Source organism: Gopherus evgoodei, chromosome 5 (genome assembly GCF_007399415.2).
Source record: "Gopherus evgoodei ecotype Sinaloan lineage chromosome 5, rGopEvg1_v1.p, whole genome shotgun sequence".
Lineage (NCBI taxonomy): Eukaryota > Metazoa > Chordata > Testudines > Testudinidae > Gopherus > Gopherus evgoodei.
In genome coordinates, this window is record NC_044326.1 from 3,097,176 (window position 1) to 3,119,009 (window position 21,834).

The 21,834-nt window shown below is 46.8% G+C and overlaps 1 protein-coding gene across 8 annotated transcripts in view; it reads left to right on the forward strand.

The window, feature by feature from the left end:
- The window catches only part of DYSF (dysferlin), a 315,864-nt gene that overhangs the window by 214,840 nt on the left and 79,190 nt on the right, over nucleotides 1–21,834 (forward strand). For 5 of the 8 annotated variants that reach the window (XM_030563895.1, XM_030563898.1, XM_030563894.1 and 2 more), the window contains one exon: nucleotides 13,602–13,664. The exons of the other annotated variants lie outside the window; for them this stretch is intronic. In XM_030563895.1, coding sequence (XP_030419755.1) covers nucleotides 13,602–13,664 — 63 coding nt within the window. The remainder of the gene's footprint in view (nucleotides 1–13,601; nucleotides 13,665–21,834) is intronic. 8 annotated transcript variants of the gene reach the window in all.

Genomic DNA, 21,834 nt, shown 5'->3' on the forward strand with positions numbered 1-21,834 from the left:
GCTTCCACTCTGGGTGCGGGGTGAGATCCTGCAGTCCTGTGATTATTGCTGGTGGGAAGGGTTTGGAGTGGTGTTCAGGAGCCCTGTGGAGCTGGGGTCTGTGGCTGTGTTTGATGCAATGGTCTCTTTTTGACTCGGGGAGCCCCTGCATCAGGGGCTGCAACACACAGTCATTTTGCACATAGAGCCCTCTGCATGGTTTCCCAGTTCATTCCATTTGTAATGGGCTTTGTTTGCAAGCTGTCAGAAATGAATGATACCTCAAAGCGAGCAAAGGTCCCTGTAATAGAGTGACTAACCCCTGTAAGGGTCTGGGAGCAACCAACCAACCCTGCGTTTAGCAGCCTGCAGGCAAGGGCTGGGACTCAGAGTCAGGTGACTGCGTCTGGTGATTACCAGCGTCAGGGGGTTACAGATGAGGGACCCCGCCCCATTAGGGAGCCTGGGACCCAGAAAGGAATAGGAGAATGGTCTCCTATAGCTACAGGCCATGCTGCAGCCAGTGGGCGGATGGCTCTGTGGACCATCCGCAGGCTGAGGGGAGACGCCTACCACTAAACTGCCAGAGGCTCATAAGCCGTACTGGGAGCAGGACAGTTGCAGTCTGTTGTCAGTGCACATGGACAATAAACTGAGCCCTGAGGCAAGGACTGAGAGTGAACTGATCAGGGGTGGCTGATTATTGCCCCAGGCAGGTGAGTGAGCCCGCCAGCCCGCAATCCCCCAGAGGTAACAGGGCATCATTTACATGGAGCCTAAAGACACCCAAGGTCCCAGCCCTGCAAGGTGCTGGCTGCCCATTGACTTCAGCGGGAGCTGAGCTTCTCGGGCTGGGCCCAGATTTGGCAACTGCAAAGCGGCAAGATTCCAGTAGTGATAGGTGGCCATCCAAGATGCCGTGGTTCTGTTCAAGGAAGCATGGCCCCAAATTGGGATAATCGCTGCAAGAGTTTGGGGGAACATGCCGCAAGCTTGAGCTGTGCCAAGCTGTTCCCGGGGGGGGAGGTGATGAGAGTTTGTGAGACAGCTATCAAACACGATTGTTTCTAGATCCTACCCTGGCAGTCTGAGGGCCAACCCTTGTTAACGAGACATATCTGGAAATGGAGAGGCAAGTAGCTGCGTGCAGCAGTTGTTACTAATTACCATATCTAGCAGATCGGGCCAGAGATCGCTCAAGAACAGGCCTCAGAGGGAGATGCCCAGTATTCCCTGGTTCTGCCTCAGCAGCATTGCCAGAGCCAGGGAAGCCCAGAAGTGAGAGAGAATAGCAGAGGGTGAGGAAGGAGTAAACAGAACTCTTCCAAACCATAATGTAGAGTGCCAAGTTCGAGCTTGGGGGAGAGATTCAAATAGTTCCTTGCATTAGGAATATAGGAACTGCCAGACTGGATCAGTCACTCGTCTGTCTAGTTCAATATCCTGTCTCCAGTAGTAGCTGGTAGGAACTGCTTCAGTGGAAGAGGCAAGAAACCCAACAATTAATGGAATAACCTGCCCACAGAAAAAGGTTTCTTCCTGACCACCCATTAATTAGAGGTTGGACTATGCCCTGAAACAGGAGGGTTTATATCCCTTCCAAAGCACTTGTTAATTATTTTTTTAACATCTACTATTTTACCTGGATATTTCTGTTATCCATACAAATGTCCAGTCCTGCTAATCTCTTGGCTTCAGTGGTATGTTGTGGCAGAGAGTTCCCCAGGCTCATGATGAGATAAAGCATTTCCTTTGATCCATTTTTAAAGTTGCTGCCTTCCATTTTCCCTGGCCATCCTCTCAGTCTGGCGTTCTGAGACTGGGCAAACAGACGCACCCAGGCGATCCAAGCCACTTCACTAATTGCCCTCTTTCTCTTGTTAATGGAAATTCCTAAACTTTATTTTGCCAGCGGTTTATTATTCCAATTGCTGCCTTTGTGTGGGGGAAAAAATATTTCCTCTTATAAACGCGCTTTATTAGAGCGGCACGCTGAGAATCTTGCGGGCACAGAGACAAGGCTGCAGCTGCACTGGGAGTTTCTGCCCGGCATGCTAAGCAAGGCCTCTGGGCCAGTTCCTGTTAGCCCATTTGCTCAAGTGCTCTGTTCTGCAGCCCTTCCATTGCGAGGCACAGAGCTGCAGACAAGCCTCTTTCAGATCTAGATGGGTTACAGACCCTGGCCTCGGGGTAGGAGTGGGAAGCGTTAAGGAGTTGTGGCCCGGACAAGTTGCTATCCTCATTGCAGCCTGCAGAATGTGCCTGTCTCTCAGGCTGGTTCTAGAGCTGTCCAATGGAGGGTCGCTTTCTCAGACTAGTGGCTAAATGCTGCCGTTTGGCCCTTGCTGCACCAGAAGGTAGCGGCCGTAATCCCAGCGGTGGTCAGGAAGCACGGCTGAGGGAGAGAAACTCGGCTCCCTTTCCCCACTGATGAAGGCCTCCTAATGGAGGAATCTCACCTCATGGTAATTCTTCCTGGAGTCTTTAGTGCAGCAGGAGCTGGACTCTCACCCCGACCGCCAGCGTAAAGACCCCTGCCCACCCCCAGTGCCTCCAGCAGCACTTCACGAGCAAACATGGATAGAGACAAGAGTATCGGTGCTGCCGTCACTCACAGGTTGCTGCCACGATAGTAACGCCTGGGCGTGGAGTTAGTGTCGCAGCCTCCTGGGTCATTGTCCGGGGGCAGTCCCTGAAATGTCCGGGGGTATCGACCATTTTTTCCCCTTCATTTGTCTTGGGTTGGTAAGAATCTCCCCATGAGGGCAGAATGTCCCTTGAGGCATGGGTGACTGTTGTCCATAAAGCCTGATTCTCCTATCTGACCACAGCCAACACACCTGTCACCCATGTTATTCATATTTAAAGGAGCCCCCACCATGGTAGGCCCTGCAGAGACGCACTGCGAGAGTCATTCCCGGTGCGGAAGAGCTGACAGTATCAACAAGGGAGGCAGACAAATGGGAAGAGAGAGGATTACAGTCCCCATTTTACAGATACAGAATGGAGGCACGAAGGGATAAAGGCCCAGATTCTCAAAGGTTTCAGGCACTTAACTCCCATTGAGTTCAGTGGAGGAACCTAAATACCTTTGAGGGTCTGGCCTTCAGTGGCTTGTCCCAGGTCACACAGGGAGTCTATGAAGAGTTGGACATTGAATCCAGATCTCCTGAGTTCCGGTCCACAAGAGCAACCTCCTCTCATGCCGACAGTGAACTCTGGCCCCTTGATTTTCCACTCATTATATTCTAGGGTGTGCAGAGCTGGATGAAATTGTTCAGAATTAATTTTTTTTGGTCTGAAAAGTGGCCTTTTTTTCAAAAATATCAGGAAGATTTTCATTCCTCTATGATTTCTCCTGATTTTTTTTTCAATGGGAAAAACAAAAAAAAAAGTGTTGGTTGTTAATTTCCGCTTTCCTCTCCTTTCTCATGCTATTCCCTCCGCATCCTTCTTTTTTGCTTTCTCCCCATGTTGCTACTGAAAAATGAGGGGAGGGGGGAGAAAAAAGGGAGCAAAGGGCACCCCTAAAAACTCAGAATCTTTTTGGTTATTTTGTTTGGAAAACTGAAAAATGTCAATGCCAGTTTTTAATTTGCGTTGAAAAATCTGCATTTTTTTTTTAAATTGAAAAAATGATTTTGTTCCCTGAAGCACATTTGCTGTTTGTTGTACAGCTCTCTATGCATGCATGCTCACATGTCTGCAATGTGCTGGAGAGAGACAGAAACTGCAGTTAGACATGCATATGTGTATAAATAGACATATACTTGGGATGGACATAGACAATAGGGATTTGATTGCTGCTTTCAACTACCTGAAAGGGGGTTCCAAAGAGGATGGAGCTCAGCTGTTCTCAGTGGTGGCAGATGACAGAACAAGGAGCAATGGTCTCAAGTTGCAGTGAGGGAGATTTAGGTTGGCTATTAGGGAAAACTTTTTCACTAGGAGGGTGGTGTAGCACTGGAATGGGTTACCTAGGAAGGTGGTAGAATCTCCATCCTTAGAGGTTTTTAAGACCTGGCTTGACAAAGCCCTGGCTGGGATGATTTAGCTGGGAATTGGTCCTGCTTTGAGCAGGGGGTTGGACTAGATGACCTCCTGAGGTCCCTTCCAACCCTGATGGTCTGTGATACCTATGAGCCCTGGTTTATTTTAAAAAGGTCACCACGAATGTTGGGGGTGCAGTTAACTACAAACACACACAACTTTAGGCACAAATCAGTGATTCAGGCTTCTAAGGCTATGTCTACACTGCAGCCACTGGCTGTGTCTGCCGCTCAAGCTGACATGCCTGAGCTAGCTTGAATCTACCTAGCTCGGGTACTGGAGTGATGCAGCAGCAGTGTGAGCTAGCACTGCTGGTAATTACCCAGGGTTCTGGACAGGCACGTCCAACATCACTGCTCGGGAACCCCGCTGGCCCAGGTACTTCTGCTCAAGCTGCATGTGGATATACCCTCAAAGGTCCCATTCTGCTCAGTGACGTCAACGGGAGTTTTGCTGTTGACTTCAGTAGAGGCAGGCTCCATACCTGAATGCTCCCATTTACACCTGCCACTGAGGCATAGAAGTGATAAATAGTAATAATCGCACCCTGTAAGCAGGGGTTGCGTCAGAGGCTGCTTCAGAAGTGTGTTTGATTTCCCCATTGCCATGTGCCTTGTGCAGCTGTTTCCGCCAGTGTCATAGAATCGTAGAATATCAGGGTTGGAAGGGACCTCAGGAGGTATCCAGTCCAAGCCTCTGAATGTCAAGTGAATGGGAAATGCTGCTGAAGATGTGGAGTAAATGACAGATTTAGGTTTGGAGCAATGCAGAAGCAGGCCCTTGGCACACATCAAGTGTGTGTGTGTATCTATTTAATTTGAGCCTATGCAGCCACTGTCTCTCCTGATCTTTCTGTCATCGCTGGGCTGAGTTTATTTTTTCCAGCTGATCTCTACCAAGTCTCCAGAGAGCGAGGGCTGAAACAGCTGCTGGGAGATGGACACACCGTATCAGACTACAGATGGTTTCTTCTCTAAGCCGATCCTGAAGCCTGCTCCTAATTAGGCTAATTTGGAGCGGGGCTGGGAGGCTCTGCTATTGTGTATACAGAATGCCCTGGCATCGCGCAACTGTTTCAATGGCAAAAATTAATCCTGTTTAGATGTGGTGGATCGTCATGGGCAAATAATTATTCTGTTTGCCGCACCCTGTCACCACTGGCGCCACAAGATCCAACCCCCTCCGATCCCCCCACCCCCCAGCATGCTATTCCAGCCAGGAATGGAGAGAACAAACATTAATTTTATTTAGGGCCAGAGAGCGGCAGGGGGTTGGGGGAGAGAAAAGAGGGATCAATAGTTAACTGCTTCAAACCTCGGCATTCATCCAGCATTGCAGGGGGCTGCTACCGCATGTGCAAGCATAGCAAGGGGTCTGAACCCCAGCTCTGAACCCCTCCAACGTTGCAGGAGTTCGAGGTCCAGGTTTGAATGCAACAGCTCACATGTGAATCCTGGATCAAAACCCAGAGAAAGTTTGTTTCTGAATCCAGCCTCTGTGCCTCACTTTCTCCATTGGCTAAATAAGAATAATACTTAACCACTCCTGCAGAGGCCATGAGCTCTTCAGATACGAGGGGTTAAGGTTATTACTGCACTAATCATGGGAAGGGATCCCCCGCAAAATGTAGAAGGTGTCTCCTCTGGTATCATCAAATCCCAAAGCTTAGCTGAGATTTGCATGGTTTCTGGCTTTGTTTCTGAAGCTTCCTGCAGAGCTAAGCACTCAATCCTGCAAGCTCTGAATATGCCCTTCATCTCCATTGCCTTCCATGGGAAGTGAGGACTCTCAATGTCACACCTTGCAGAACTGAGTGATTCCTTGCCAGGATTTGGCCAGGAAATGCTGAAACCACAAAGGAAAACAGTTATTTCCATCCCAGCTGAGAGCAGAGTGTCTATTAGTAAATTTCAGACAGTAACTTGATCTAGCAAGACTTCCAGAGCAGACAGGCTCTGAAATGCACCTGCGCTTTGAGCTGCTGGTCTTAACCTGTTGTCGTTCACCATTGCACGTGCTAATCAGAGACTGCCTCAATCTCCCAGCCCTAAAACCCTCCAGACTTTGGAGTGTTCCCGGTCTAGTAGCTATGTGTCTTCGGGTATAATCATGCCACCCATTGCCATAGCATTCAAGCTGCTTCCAGGTAAAATCAATAGTAATAACCAAGTCCTCCTTCCTGGAGTCTCCAGCTCTTCTCCCTTTTGGGGGTCAGAACTCTGCTTGGGGTAGGGATTTTTAGGGGGGAGTTGGGAATAATAGGGGGGTGTTCAGATTGTGCATGTCAATGATGGCAGAAAGGCTTTTTCAAAGATGAAATCTTTCCAATGTTTCCTAGCTATGGTCAGGCCCTGGATTCGCCTGATCTCCTGTGGGCGATTGTCCTGTGGCTGGATCCCTTCGACAGGGAGCACTTTGTGCTTAGCTCTCCAGCGTTTCATTCAGAGCTGTGTGCTCTGCCCTGGCCCAGAGGAGTGCAGCTGTCTTGGAGCCTCATAGATCAAAATTCAGTCTTTGGTGTGGCTGGGACTTGATCTTTTAATTGCGTTGAAAATTAGGACCAAGGCCTTAATCCAGCATTGGATGCTGACTGGGAGGGACTTGAGGGTGGGTCTGATATGTTTACGTAGCCTGAGCCACGAAGAAGGTGGGCTTGCATTCTGTAACAGTAGAGCCTGGGCATCATTTTCACCTGCAGCTTCAGACACAGGAAGTTACAGTAATGCAGTCTGGAGCTGACGAACACAGGGATCACTGGGGCCAGGTCCTTGTCCGGGGGGAAGGGATGACGTTTCCAGGTGAACTGGAGGTGAAAGAAGGCATTTTTTGGAAACTGATGCTTCTTGATCATCTGGGCTTAACGAGGTGTCAAACAGAGCCCCGAGGCGTCACAACCTTTTAACAAATGAGTGTTGGAAGTCTTTGATGGATGGTGGAGACAGTGTCTTCGCCAGCTCTTCTGAGCATTTCCCCTGTCTGAGCAGCATCACTTGGGTCTTGCCTGGGTTCAGCTTGAGCCAGCTGCTCTTAATCCAAGAGTTACTTTCCTGTAGACAATTGGACCTGTTAGCAGTGGCAGTGAGTGAGAGTGAGGTGCATATTGAATTTCATCAGCCGCTAACCCTGGGGAAGGAGCGGTCGTTTCACTCCCTCTCCCAGAGGTCTCATGTAGATATAGCCCAGCAGGTCCCAGGCCTTCGAAGAGGAGGAGAAGTTGCTCATCACCACTATGAGTTCTGCTAGAGAAGGATGACTGGAGCCCCTGCAGTGCTGGGCCACCTGCTCCTGCTATGTCATGTCAGGCGGGTTAGCAGTACCATGTGGTCCAGTCTGTCAAAGGCTGCGGCGAGATCCGGCAGTGTGAGCTTGAAGATCTTACCTGTGTCCATGGCCATGAGGTCGTCTTTCAGTGCTACTAGAGCTGCGCCTTTGTCTGAACCCTGATTGCGAGGCACCTGAGATGATGGCTGGTGCCACATAATGTTGGAGCTGGGTGGTTACTCCTTTCTGAGTAGTTCTCCAGCCTCAACCTGCCTCTAGGTTCCATGGGCCAGATTTTCATCTTTGGATTCTAAGTTTTCACGTGCAGTTGATCACATGTGCACTGCAAAGGCTTTGTCCAGCTTAGCATGTGCTTAACATGACCGGCTTAGCAGCATTAAAGAGGATGTGCTTTGTCTACGTTAGACTTCTAGAAGGAGGTAGTCAAAATGTGTTAACCTTTAAATCCTTGTCTAGACAGCTGTGTGGCCGAGTTAATGCATCGCTGATGGCCTGGGCTATACAGAAGGTCAGGTTAGATCTCTTTAAGGTCCTTTCTGGCCTTGAATCTGATAATTTGGCACAAAGTGTCCAAAACGTACCAATTAAAAGTTGTTTTTCTTTCATCTTTTTTTTTAACCTGACAACTTCCTGTCTGTGAGGCTGTGGAATGATGGACTGTACATAGCACATGCCCATATTCCACGGATACTGTCTGTATAGACGTTATATAGGCTGGTATATAGGACTTTGGCCTGTCCCATGAGGGAGCTGGATTCTTGTTCTGGCTCTGCCAGTAACCATGGGCAAATCCCTTCACCTCTCAGTGCTATAGGTTTCTCCACTTGTAAAATAGCGGTGATGATATTTGCCATCCTCTGTAAAGCACTTTGACATCCACAGAGCTCGATATGAGCTCAATATCCACAGAGCACCAACACTTTTGCTTTTGCTTTGGGAGTTGTAAAAGTAAATCTTTCGTGCTTTTCTAACATTTTCTACTCCTGTGTCTTTAACTCTTTGTTTTTTGCTCCTGAATGTCTATTTTAATCAAGAACAAAACAACTGGCGGGACAATTACTGTGGTTATTTTAGTACTGACTGTTTGCGCAAGGTTCACAAATTAAGATGATTCTGGCCCCGAAGATCTGTCAGGCTCTTGAAGCCAAGCCTGAGCAGGGAGTAGCTTAAAGTTTAAATTTTTATATATATTGTGACAGACCCAAACCAGTGGGATACAGGAATCTGGTAGAGGGCAAATATACTGGTCACTGGATGAGTAGTTTTCTGTTCCCTGAGTGACCAGAGCAGGAGCTGCACTAGAGTAATCAGGAACCTGCTAGAACCAATTAAGGCAGACAGGCTGATTAGATCACCTGCAGCCAATCAAGGCAGGCTAGTCAGGGCACCTGGGTTTAAAAAGGAGCTCACTCCAGTCAGGCAGGGAGGAGCCAGAGGAGAGGAAGTGCGTGTGAGGAGCTGGGAGCAAGAAGCACAGGGAGCTGAGAGCTGCTGGAGGACTAAGGAGTACAAGTGTTATCAGACATCAGGAGGAAGGTCCTGTGGTGAGGATAAAGAAGATGTTTGGAGGAGGCCATGGGGAAGTAGCCCAGGGAGTTGTAGCTGTCATGCAGCTGTTACAAGAAGCACTATAGACAGCTGCAAGCCACAGGGCCCTGGTCTGGAACCCGGAGTAGAGGGTGGTCCGGGGTTCCCCCCAAACCTCCCAACTCCCGATCAGACACAGGAGGAGTTGATCTAGACTGTGGGGAAGATCACTGAGGTGAGCAAATCTACCAATAAGCATAGGACCCACCAAGGTAGAGGTGGAACTTTGTCGTAATATGTAAAAAGAAATTAAACCATTTATTTATTCATTTCAATTTTATACATCCAGCAAAGGAAAAAAGTACATGCCAGTGCTCTAGGCATGTCTTACAAGAATCAGAAACACGTTCCATTGAACTACACCTTGCAAAAGATATCAACATTCCAGCCGTATCAATACTGTTGAGACATTTTTCACCCCACTCCCCACAAAAAGGCAAACCTAGGCTGAAAATTGATAGCATTTGAGAAACTGTTCACTACATCCATGAAACGCAAAGGCTTATCTCCATGCCTAACAAAGTAGTCACTGTTACCCACAGGAAATAACTGTGTTCATGAAAAGATGGAAAGTTGTGGTATGGATAGACACCAAAACTGAGGAACAGGAGAATATATGGAGCGATTGTCTGTCCACCTCAATAAACAGGTTAATAAAAGAAAATTACATTAAAATTCTTTATCAAAGGCACCCAACTCCCCTTAAAGTTAAAGAAATGTATGATACAGGGGTGGGCAAAATGATGTGCTGAAATAGAGGCATATATGGTGGGCCTGCCCCCAAATTAAGACGTTTTGAAGAGCTGTTGGAGACTCCATACAGGAGATAATGGTGTCAGCTGTCAGATAACCGCTTAGTGTTTTTGTTAAATTGTCCTAAAAGCTGCATCTTATAAAAGCCCTAAAGAATTGATCACTCGTCTCCTGGTTGCTGCTGGAACTGCCATAGAAAGATGGTGGAAGAGGAGTGACTCCCCTAAATTTACTGACTGGTCTCAAAAAGTGTGGGAAATTCTGGCACTAGAAAAATTAACTCATCAAGTCAGAGTTTTACAAAGGAGAAAGAAAAAAGCTGACTCCTGTACTGAGAAATCTGGTGGAACTTTTTGGAGTTTGCTGGAGGAATCGCTGTCACCAAATCAGATCGTTTGAGAACATTCTTTGGATACTGCGGGAGAGAGAACCCCCTCAACAATAGTGAAACTCAAAATTAAGATATTAAAACAAAGAAAATAGGAAGAAAAAGGAGAAAAGCGTAATATTGTGTAGGGTTTTGATAGGACAACTCATGAACAGGTTACACAGCTAAATGTAAGAAAAACAGAAATTTGGACCTAAACGTGAGATAATGAAAAGTCTCATCCGTTCAGCTTTAGGACTCCCATAGGCCAATTTATAATTTGTATTTGTGTATATACTACATTCATTTCTATTTATGGTAAGTTGTAAAACAAGGGTTTATGTTGTAAAAGACTGGATCTGGTAATCAGGGGCGGCTCTAGCTTTTTTGCTGTCCCAAGCACGGCAGGCAGGCTGCTTTCAGTGGCTTGCCTGTGGGAGGTCCGCCGGACCTGCGGATTTGGCGTACCCACCGCTGAATTGCCACTGAATCCACGGGACCAGCGGACCTCCTGCAGGCATGCCACCGAAGGCAGCCTGACTGCCGCCCTCGCAGAGACTGGCAGGGCAGTCCCTGCGGCTTGCTGCCCCAGGCACGTGCTTGGAGCGCTGGTGCCTGGAGCCACAGCTGCTGGTAATAAATCAAATCAAATCAAATAAAAAAATATATTTCACTGAAATTGCCCCCAGTCCAGGAACCCAGAAATATTCCCAGAAAATAATAATAAAAATCTCCTGGCAGCCAACCAACCTTCCCATTCTCACCCCAAAAAGCCCATGAAAATTGACCCTGTTATGCACAAGTCTTGTGGAATTTAATGTGTGAGAAACAAATAAAGGACTATGGAAGCAATTCTAGTCCTGTAGAATTGAATAGAAATGACGACCGTTCTGTAGTTGGTCCCAAACTGCTTCGGGTATTTTTCTGTCTTGTCTTTGGCAAATGGAAACTTTACCCGGCCATGTATGGACTCCCTGTCTGCCTCATGCTTGCACACACGTATGAAGGGAAGTGGATGCCAGCATTGCTCTGTACTGATTGTCTGATTGTGGCTGAAGCGAGGGAAAGGGTTATTTTTCTCCTCGTCTCGAGAGCATTGTGTATTCCTCGGCACGTCTCTAAGCCGTTTGCTCCCCTTCTTGCCAAGTCTGGTTTTGGTTCCTTGCACATCAGATGAATGTAATTCGGGAACAGGATCGCATTGTTGTCTTTGTTTTAAAAAACGGCCCCTGATGCCGCCAAGCTGGGTGCACCCTTCTCTCTAGCAGGGTTGGGACAATCCGTTTGTTTAAAAAAAAAATGTGTGTGGAATGTGCCCATTGTTACCGTGTACATAATGCATTAGAAATGTCGTGGTTAATAACGTAGAGCAAGAAATGCACTGCCTGAGACCCACAAGATGGGTACCCTACTCCACCCAGGCTCCCCTGTAGGGTTCCTGAAAGCCACTTTGGCACCCAGTTACACTAAACTCTTCTGCCAGATGCCCGTGGGCCCGAACTTTGGCAAGGACTCACTCATATTTGTCAGCCAGGTTTTCCAGAAAAGCCCAGTGTCCATTTAGACAGCTGGTAGAGCAGCCAGATTTCCAGCCCCCGGCAGCTCTCGTTCTCGGTGGGCTCTTTCAAAAGTCATCTAGGTCCCTCAATGGGAGCTGAAATCTGTCCCCCCAGTAGTGGGCACCAAGCATGTTTGGAAATCTGAGCCCCATGGTGCTTTTCAGCTAAGATGTGCTCCGACCACCAGCCCAGCCAGGTGGGAAGGAGAATCTTGGCTCTCCTGGTGGAGCTGATGGGTAACAGATCACAAGGCTCTCAGTCTGAATTTAATCTGCCATAAACCTTCAGGATACTTGTGGAGGATGGGCTGAAGTCAAAGCCCAAATCTGAGTCCGTGCTCACAGAATTGGTGATTTTCCAGTCGAGAACCAGGGGATGGGCTCCCTTTTGGTGTCCAACCCCTGGATCCTAAACAGCTCCAGACACTCTGGAAGCCTGGGTTTGGATCTAAACTTTGTGGCTTGAGCCCAGATAGTGGAATTCCACCCTAGAGCCTGGCTTTAGAATCAGCCTCCCCCAGTGTGTCACAGTTATTACAATCTGCCCCCCTTATAGCACCCTGGATGCTTCACTCCATGGATGGTGAGGGGCCATTGGCAACTATATGTAACTGGGTTGAAATTTGTCAAGTTCAGCTTGATGTTCACATCAATACATTGTCTCTTGGTGAGCATCTCCCATTGCTAATCCCACCGTTCCTCACTCCCAAAAGAAATGTGCAGTTCAGACATTTCCTCCTTTTGAGATGTTAGTCCAGTTTCAGCCTGATGCATTAGCTGTGGTGAAGAGACAATCTAACAACCAGCCAGACAGCTGTTTGTTGGCCAAGGACAAACAGCTCCGTTCAGCACTTGTTTAGAACAGATCTGACTCATGAGTTTCCTAATGCCTGTGCTAAAACACATTGGGCCAGATTCATTCCTGCTGACACCATTGCCCTCAGCAGTGAATGTAGCTCATTGCATTTCAGGTTCTGTTGATACGTGCTGGAACTAGGGGTGCTGGGGGGTGCTGCCACACCCCCTGACTTGAAGCGGTTTCCATCATATACAGATTTATAGTTTGATTCAATGGCTCTTAGCACTTGCACTATAAAAATTGTTCCCGCCCTCCTGGTTCTGGGTGTTGACAGGGTGAGCTGCCATCTTGCTTTATGTGTGAGAAAGTATTTATAACATATTCCAGCCTCATTCATGGCCTCTATGTAGCAGGAGTCTCAGTGTAGTTTCTAAAGGACAGTCACACAAAACCCCACTGTCACTGGCCCCCAATCTCAGCAGAGAAACCAAGGATACTGGGCCTTGGAGTCCAAACTCTCGTCCCTCACACTCAGGTCTCATCTGTGCTAGAAATTTAGGTGACATAAGTGCACAAGCTCAAGGGGTTCATGTTAACTAACATGATGTTAACCACGACTCAGCTCTCAGCATAGACAGGAACCGAGCCCTGTGTCAGCTGGGTCGGGAGAAGAGACCAGTCCTCTGGAACCCTGGTGGTGACAGGAGACCTGACCAGTACCCCTCCACGCTGACAGCAAAGTTGTGTTTGACATGGTGTCATCATGCTCCTCTGGGCTGGGCTTTGATTTTCTTAGTGAAGACAAGGAAGGCACATTGGTAAAGCAACCCGGGGGACACTTGGCCTGCAATTGTCTATGCTGTCCCTGTTCCATGGGTGGAAACTTTCAGTCTCTAGGGCTGTCAATCTATCTCTTTCCCCCAACACTAAATTCACTTAACACTGCCCAACCCCAACCCCCCACAAACCCTTCCGTTTTTCTCAGATTTGGATTTTCCTGATCATTTTAGCTTCTCCTAAAAAAAGCTATGGAAATGATTACAGGTCATGACCCATATCCTCCCCTCATGCTGGCAGAGTCCGGTCTTGGGAGAATGTGGCTCTGTTATTCTGAAGGCTTTTGCATTGTTTTGATTCCTTAATTTTGTTCTAAAATTTGCTTTTGTCATTGTACGTTGAACTGTGTTTCCCTAACCCCGTTGCTAACCAATCATTTTAATTTGTAGCTTGCAGAGGGCATGACCAGCTCCACTCTAATTAACATGCCAGCTTCTCGGGCCGATCTCCATGTATGTATTGTTTCATTTCTAACTTACTTAAGTGGGTTGCCTGGTTTTCATAAAGACTATCATTTTTTTTAAAAATCTCCAAAAATTGGACCAGGGCTTTTGGTAAAAGGTTCCTCTGATCTTCTAGAAAAGTGACGGTTTGTTGGTATGTTTGTCTGTGGTCAATCATTTCCCTTAAAGTCAAAGAAAATGAGGTGGGGTTAGGGCGGAAGACCAGAAAATATCCTCCCTCCTATTCCAATCATAAGTGCCTAGCTATGCATGGTTTAGAGGGTTAGGCTGGTGAAGAAGAAAGGATATGGGCTTGAGTCCAAGATGTGGGATTAGATGACTATTATCCAGTTCCTGCATGGCAGTTGCTGATGCTTTAGATCTTATTTACCCAGTTCATTTGTCAGAGTGGTATGTTTTCTCATCAGTTGTGGGAACAGCTGATAAAGTTATTCAGGCTGAAACCCGTCCCTGTTCAGGAGACTAGCATGAGAACTAGGCATCATTTAAGCCCTCAACATTGGTCTTAAGTGGGATATAAGCCCTATAGAGACAAATGGCACTGGTCCTCTGCACTGGAGTGATTTTCAGCCTAAATACTTTGAAGGCAGCAGCTTCAAAGATGGGTTTTCAGGGCAATCTTGGTCCCCCAGGTCTAGAGGAGTGCTCTGAAGGCTAGAGCTGTATGGAGGGAAGACCCCTGGTTGGTGTAAAATCATTCCGCCTCTCGCCCATTGGTAACGAAGTGAAGTATCTTGTTCCCACCTTGAGTTTTTTGCAAAATTAAAAGTTTGGGTAGTTACTGTTGCCAGACAGGGTGATAAAATTGTGTCCCTTGCTCTGTGTCTAGCCACAAGGTGTAGCTTTGTAGACCTGCAGTGGGTTCTATGTCAGGACAAAGTTCCACCTGCTTAGACCAGGGTTGAATTTGACCCAAAAACTATAAGACAATTTCTGCTCCTACTGAAGTCAACAGGAGCTGCCCATGCACCCCTGAAGTAAGAATTTAGCTGCATTGCTTTCCATTTCCCTACTTGGAATAGATCCAATTAATTCCACCCCACCAACACTGCCCTCACCTGATTCGATATTTGTTCAAGTGTACAACAAAGACGGGCCAAACTCAATCCCAGAGCCAAAGCCTTTGAAGACATTCAGATCTGAGTCTGTATCTAAACTTTGTGTTTCTCTGGGATTAGGTACAATAAATCCCCTTGGATTTGGTAAGGCTAGGTTGAAATTCTACTGCTAAAAGAGACCGAGATGGGCTTCCACAGGCTGTACTGAACAGGTAGTTGATGGCGTATGTTACATTTGTTTCACCGTAGGTTCTTGTAGCTGCTGTAGCTTTTTGCAAGGAAAATTCCTGCAGTGGCATGTATACAGATATGGTACAATGTGCCATGTACATTGTGTTCACATCTTCTTTACACAGACCCATCTGTCCTGTTGAACGAACACAGGTACCTTTAAAACCCAATATATTTTTTATGCCCGGAAAATGTGTCTTTCCCCCAAAGTGGTTTCCTTTCTCCATGCAGAAAGGAGAATGGGTGGCTTTGCTGGGATTTAGCATATGGAAACAAAGGTCCATAAATAGCCTTTTCCCTCCCACGTTTAATTTAGGTGAATATGTTTTCGTTTTAGTTCAAGTAAAATTTTGAAAAGAAAAAAAAAAGCTGCAAGTTATTAATTTAAAATAAAAGCCACAGAATATTAGGCTGCAATAAACTGATTCCAGTGCCCTGTGCTGGAACCCTACAAGAATGTGATTAAATATAATAAACCTCACGATCTAAAGACCTGCTGACGTATCTCAGGGAAAACCTTGGAACCCATTCTGTTTTTAAAGCTGTACCTCTGACACCTCATGTATTTGACCCTCCTTGTCTCCTTGTTCTTTATTGCTAAGGATCCTTGCACAAAAATAGGACCTTTTGTTGCTTAGGAATGGGGCGTAGAGGCTGCAGCTGCAAAAATTTAGGTTAAATATTTGGAGAACTTTTATGACCAAAAGTTCCACACATGCAATGCCTCTGAAGTCCACAGGGTCCCACTGGATCTCACTGGGATTGGATTTGGCCATGTGGCCCTAGAGGACAGTGAGACAAGATGAGACAGGAGGCTGTGGATATGCCACCAGTGGCAATCCAAGGGTTAAGACTAGTGTACCCATATCTTAGGGCATGTCCACATGGGGTTTTTACCTCGAGTTAACAAACTCATAGATTCCAAGTCCATTCTGATTGTCTAGTTGGACCTCCTGTATAGCACAGGCCAGAGACCTGCCGCAAATTAATTCCTGGAGCAGAGCAAAAAATTGTCAATGCTGGTACTGACCCTTGGTACATTGTTCTGTTCTCCCTGGAGTGGTGCCTTCCTGATACGGATGCCCAAGCTAGCATGGGGGTATGGAACATTTACAATGTGGTGATGGGGCTAGATCAAGTAATCTACCAATCAGAACACTTGACAGCTGTGTCCCTATCTCCTGCCTACCCCTAATATACTGCAGCCAATAGAACTGTTGCATGCAGATTAGTTATAGAGGAAAAGTAATGTCTCAATGGGTCCATCTAAGAGTTCCACAAGCCATGGACTTGGTCTTATCCGTAGGCTGTGTAAAGCATAACAGTTACGTACAACAATCAGTAGTAATTTAGCTTAATTACAATTTAATTTCTTCAAGCATAGTGTGTGCACGCATAAGATTCCAGTGAATTTTAACTACACAGAAAGTTTGAAGAATCTGTGTTATTCAGTTATTAAGATAATTTGGGACAAAGGGAAGATGCAAAATTTGTTAAAGGACCCATTTTAAAATTGTATTTGCTAAACTAGTTAACAGATTTATTTGTAATGTCTCAGAACATTACTTATGTATTCAAGGATAAGTGCTGGATGTTTAGGGGCTGGATATTCTGTATTTTTCATACATAAAGCAGGGATTCAGCCTTCGGGTAGTGCACAGCTTAATTCAACCTTCCCTGTGGAGTTGCAACTAACACTTCCATAATGATAATCCCCATCCCTCAGGGAATTCCAATATTTCAACATTGGCCTGGTGAAATTCTCAGATTTATTTGTTGTTTGCAGCTGTATGTAAATGTTGCCATTGAATACTATGAGATCTGTAAATGTTCATTGCAGATATTCCCGTAATTATTATTATTTTCAATTATTATTAGTATTGCAACAGTGCCCAGAAACACCCCAACCATGACTGAGACATCATTGTACAAGGCACTGTACAGACCTTGTTGGTAGACAGAGTTTCTGCCCCAAAGATCTTAAACTCTTGCACCTTGTGCTGTTTTGGCTAGTTAATGTGCTGCTGCTTCTGTTCCCTGACTGGATCAGTTTTGCAACTAACTAGCAGAGAAAGTAGCAAAGTTTACAACCAGTAGCTTTTGACCACTGTTATCTCAATGTTTGCTCTTTATGAGTCCTCACACCAGCTGTGCTGGGAGCCTGTGCAGCACTTAACCCCTCAGAATAGGACTTGATTGATGGAGAGTCTGTCTGCTCATCTGTGCTGTGCAGCGGTGAATTTCCCCCACAAAGGAAGATGCAAACAGAACTGATGGGCTGGATGCAGGAATTACTTGGTGAAATTCTCTGGGCTGTGCTATGCAGGAGGTCAGGCCAGATGATCATAGTGGTTCCTTTTGGCCATACAATCTATGAATTGTCATCTAGTGTAAAACATCAGGGGCTGCTAATCCCATTGGAAATGTCTGTTGGCTCTGAATTCACAGACGCACACTCCTAATACACTGTACAACACTTTCCTTTCAGTGCTGACAAACTTGAGCCCCGTTCCCTCTCGCCGAATTCAGTGCAGGTGCTGAGGGGAAGGATTTAAAAGGTACAAAAGTTAGCTAGGTGCCTGATTCTCACGGAAAGTCTCCAGTTTCCATTTGTGCCTTAAATTCTCCCCCATGCACCTTGCAGGATTGGACTCAGAGAGAAGAGCATTTGTTTGTTTTCTTGAATGGGCCTGGTTCTCCATCCACACCATTTTGGAACCGGTATAGCTCTATTGATTTCAGTGGAGTTATCCCAGTTTACACTCGAAAGTTAAAAATGAGGCCCAATGGGCCTTCAAGGAAACACATCGGAACATAAGAGCGGGTAGACTGGGTCAGACCAAAGGTCCATCTAACCCAATGTCCTGTCTTCCAACAGTGGCCAGTGCCAGGTGCCCCAGAGTGAATGAACAGAACTGGGAATCATCAAGTGATCCATCCCCTGTCGCCCATTCCCAGCTTCTGCAAACAGAGGCTAGGGACACCATCCCTGCCCATCCTGGCTAATAGCCCTTGATGGACCTGTCCTCCATGAATTTATCTAGTTCTTTTTTTAACTCTGTTATAGTGTTGGCCTTCACAATGTCCTCTGGCAAAGAGTTCCACAGGTTGACTATGTGCTGTGTGAAGAAATACTTCCTTTTGTTTGTTTTAAACCTGCTGCCTATTCATTTCATTTGGTGACCCCTAGTTCTTATGTTATGAGAAGGAGTAAATAACACTTCCTTATTTACTTTCTCCACACCAGTCATGATTTTATAGACCTCAGTCATATCCCCCCTTAGTCGTCTCTTTTCCAAGCTGAAAAGTCCCAGTCTTATTAATCTCTCCTCATATGGAAGCCGTTCCATACCCCTAATCATTTTTGTTGCCCTTTTCTGACCCTTTTCCAATTCTAATATATCTTTTTTGAGATGGGGCGACCAGATCTGCATGTGATATCTAAGATGTAGGCATATCATGGATTTATACAAAGGTGAGCTGTAAAGAACATGTATCCACAGGGGTCAGATTGAGAAGAAGGGTGGTTTTGTGGATGAGGCACTGGACTGGGATTCAGGAGATCTGAGTTCGGATCCTGCCTCTTTCACACACACTGCCTGTTTGATCTCAGGGTACATCTATACCGCAGCTGTGCAGCATGATTCCCATGAGATGTATATGTGCTAGTGCCTAAAAATAGCAGTGTGACTATAGTGGCTCAGGCTAGGTGACCAAATATGTGCCTATAGTGTCCAATGGGCTCGTGCTGCCATGTCCACCCTGCTATTTTCAGGCGCTATCATGTGTATGTCTATGCGAGCTGGGAGTCAGACCTCCCAACAGTTGTGTAGACACACCCATAGTCTCTCTGTGCCTTGCGTCCCACCCTGGAGAATGGGCCTGACAGTGCTTCCTTTGTGCCCACCTTGGTCTGTTTAGATTGTTAGGTGTTTGGGGTCAGATCCGTCTCTCACTGTGCACCTACCGCAATGCGATGCTGAACTTGGTTGGGGCTCTAAGCGCTACTGTGATGTAAAATAATCACGATAATTTGGAGCAGAAGGAGCGATCCCACGCTATTTCCCCAAATCATTACAAGGCTTTTTATTTTGTTGGCTAGCTATGTCGTTAGTTGTAACAAATACAAATAACTCATCCAATGACAAGCTAGTGAGGAGAACGTGGGCCAAAAAAATAGAAGAGTTGAAATCTGTAAACTATTTGGAATAATTGGTTATTTGCTGTGTTTGCTACTTCCAAATCAGAGCACATATTTTATGGCTTATCCTGTTACTATTAGCTGGACGAGCTGTCAGGATCAAATATCTGCAGCTGAAACTGATAGCTGATATCCCGCTCTGAAGCAAAGTCCAGCCCTCCCTCTCAGCATTCCTGTGGTCGCTCCCTCGAGCATCGTGCACATCCCGGTCCATTGTGCCACTTTGACAGAGGACGCGGAGCAGTGCTAGAGAATAATGGAATCTGGAGGGAAACGCTGTGGAGGCCCCGACACTCTGGATCGGTTTGTAGAGCAGGCGACTGCAGTCCAGTGGGGACGTATTATGAGATGTAAGCGGTCAGTGCGATGTGTGAGCCTGGGTGCTTTATGCTTCTGTGCGGACTCACGAACTCCATCAAAGCCGGGTGGTCCAATGGAGCAGGCACAGCAATGGCTGTCAGGGCTTTGTTTCTGGCTTTATCACTTTCGTGGTGTCTGTCCTCAGATAAGCCACTTTCCTGCTCTCACCTTTGGTTTCCTCTCCCACGTTTCTGGTTGTAAGCACAAATGCACAGCCCAAAGCAACCCTAATGCGGGGATGGGGCCGGGGGGCGGGGGCAGAACTAGGACAATATTGACCCCAGTGCACATTGTAAACACGGGGCCCCTGGCCTAGCTGACTTCTGGAGAGAAGCTATTAAAACAAACAAAAGGAAGTATTTCTTCACACAGTGCATGGTCAACCTGTGGAACTCCCTGCCAGAGGATGTTGTGAAGGCCAAGACTATAGCAGGGTTCAAAAAAGGAACTAGATAAGGTCATGGAGGATAGGTCCATCAATGGCTATTAGCCAGAATGGGCAGGGATGGTGTCCCTAGCCTGTGTTTGCCAGAAGCTGGGAATGGGTGACAGGGGATGGATCACTTGATGATTCCCTGTTCTGTTCATTCCCTCTGGAGCACCTGGCATTGGCCACTGTCAGAAGTCAGGATACTGGGCTAGATTGACCTTTGGTCTGACCCACTATGGCCAGTCTTATGTTCTTTCCCTCATCTGTTTCCAAATGTTTGCATTATTTAGATCCAAACAAATATCCATTTTGTCCAAATTTGGACAAGAAAGCAAAAAATTCAAGGTGGAGAAGTAGTGACACAGTGGGGAAGAAGAAATGCTGCCTGAAATGCCCAGAGATGATCATTTCACAGCTCTAGCCTTAAATAATTGGGGACTGGTCAAAGGAGACTCCTGTGATGGATTGCACTCCTTCACGATGTCACTTGATGTGCTGAGATACCAGTCAGCCTGCCTGTTCTGCCAGCCTGGGCCCCCTTTGCCCTGTCTTGCTGAGCCAGGCTCTTAAGCCTCCTCTAGCACAGACACAGGCAGGGCAACACCCCACTGCAGAAAGACACAGAACTGAGATCAGCTCTGGGAAGACTCAGTTTCAGGGACTTGCCCCAGCACTCAGGTGCCCACTTCCCTTGGAGTGCAGACCCAAAGGGATATTGTTTTGTGCTGTATGGAAAAATCTGCAGCGTGCAAACTCATAAATTCGCCCCCTCCCTCAATGTGGAAGAAGATATGCACAACTTCTTGCCTCACCCCACAGTTACAAATTACAGAAACAGGGTGTAATAATAAACAAAACAAATGTAATTAACTATAAAAGGCAGATTTTAAGTGGCTAAAGGGGTAGCAAACAGAACAAAACAGATTGCTGAGCAAATAAAACAAAACATGCAAACTAAGAGTGATTCACTAAAGAAACAGGTTACACAATGTAATTTCTCACCCTCAATGTTGAATTAGGCCAGATGCAGAGTTTCTGTAGCTTAGGTTTCCAGTTATTTATTCTTACAGACTGAACCCCTGTCTCAGTCTGGACTCACCCCTGCCTTTCCCTTCAGGTTAGTCTCTTTTGTCCCTCCAGGTTCTTTCAGCATGAGTAGGCCATGGAGGAGAGTCTGGAATGCCTTCCCGCCCAGCCTTAAATAGAATTTACATAAGGCGGGAAACCTTTTGTTTCCCAAACTTAACCTCCCCATCCTGTGAGTGGAAAAATTAGTAGAAGTCCAAGATAGCGTTTAGTATCAGGTGGCAGGACGATCTGACCTAGTTGTGTCACAGCTAGTTCCTGCAGGACTCTCAGGAAGCATAGGCACCAACTCCATGGGTGCTCCAGGGGTGCCCCCCGTTGAGCGTGCTGCATCCGCGCTCCTCCACCTGCTACCTCCCAGCACTTCTCGCCCGGCCGCCACCAAACAGCTGTTTTGCAGCATTAGCCACTCCAGGATGTGGGAGGAGGAGCGGGAATGTGGCACACTTGGGGGAGGGGAAGAGGCGGGGCCAGGGGAAGAGGTCAGGTCGAGCACACGGGGAAGTTGGCGCCTATGTCAGGAAGGAGAGAGATTAGTATCTTCACAGTCTTGTTTCTTCCTAATGGCCCATCAGCCCTGTCTGGCTTTTTCATTGTTGTATCTGAAGGGCTAGTTGGGAGTGACACCCAAAGTAGCACATTTGAAATACAAGTATCAGAGGGTAGCCGTGTTAGTCTGGATCTGTAAAAGCAGCAAAGAATCCTGTGGCACCTTATAGACTAACAGACGTTTTGGAGCATGAGCTTTCGTGGGTGAATACCCACTTCCTCAGATGCATGACATGCATCTGA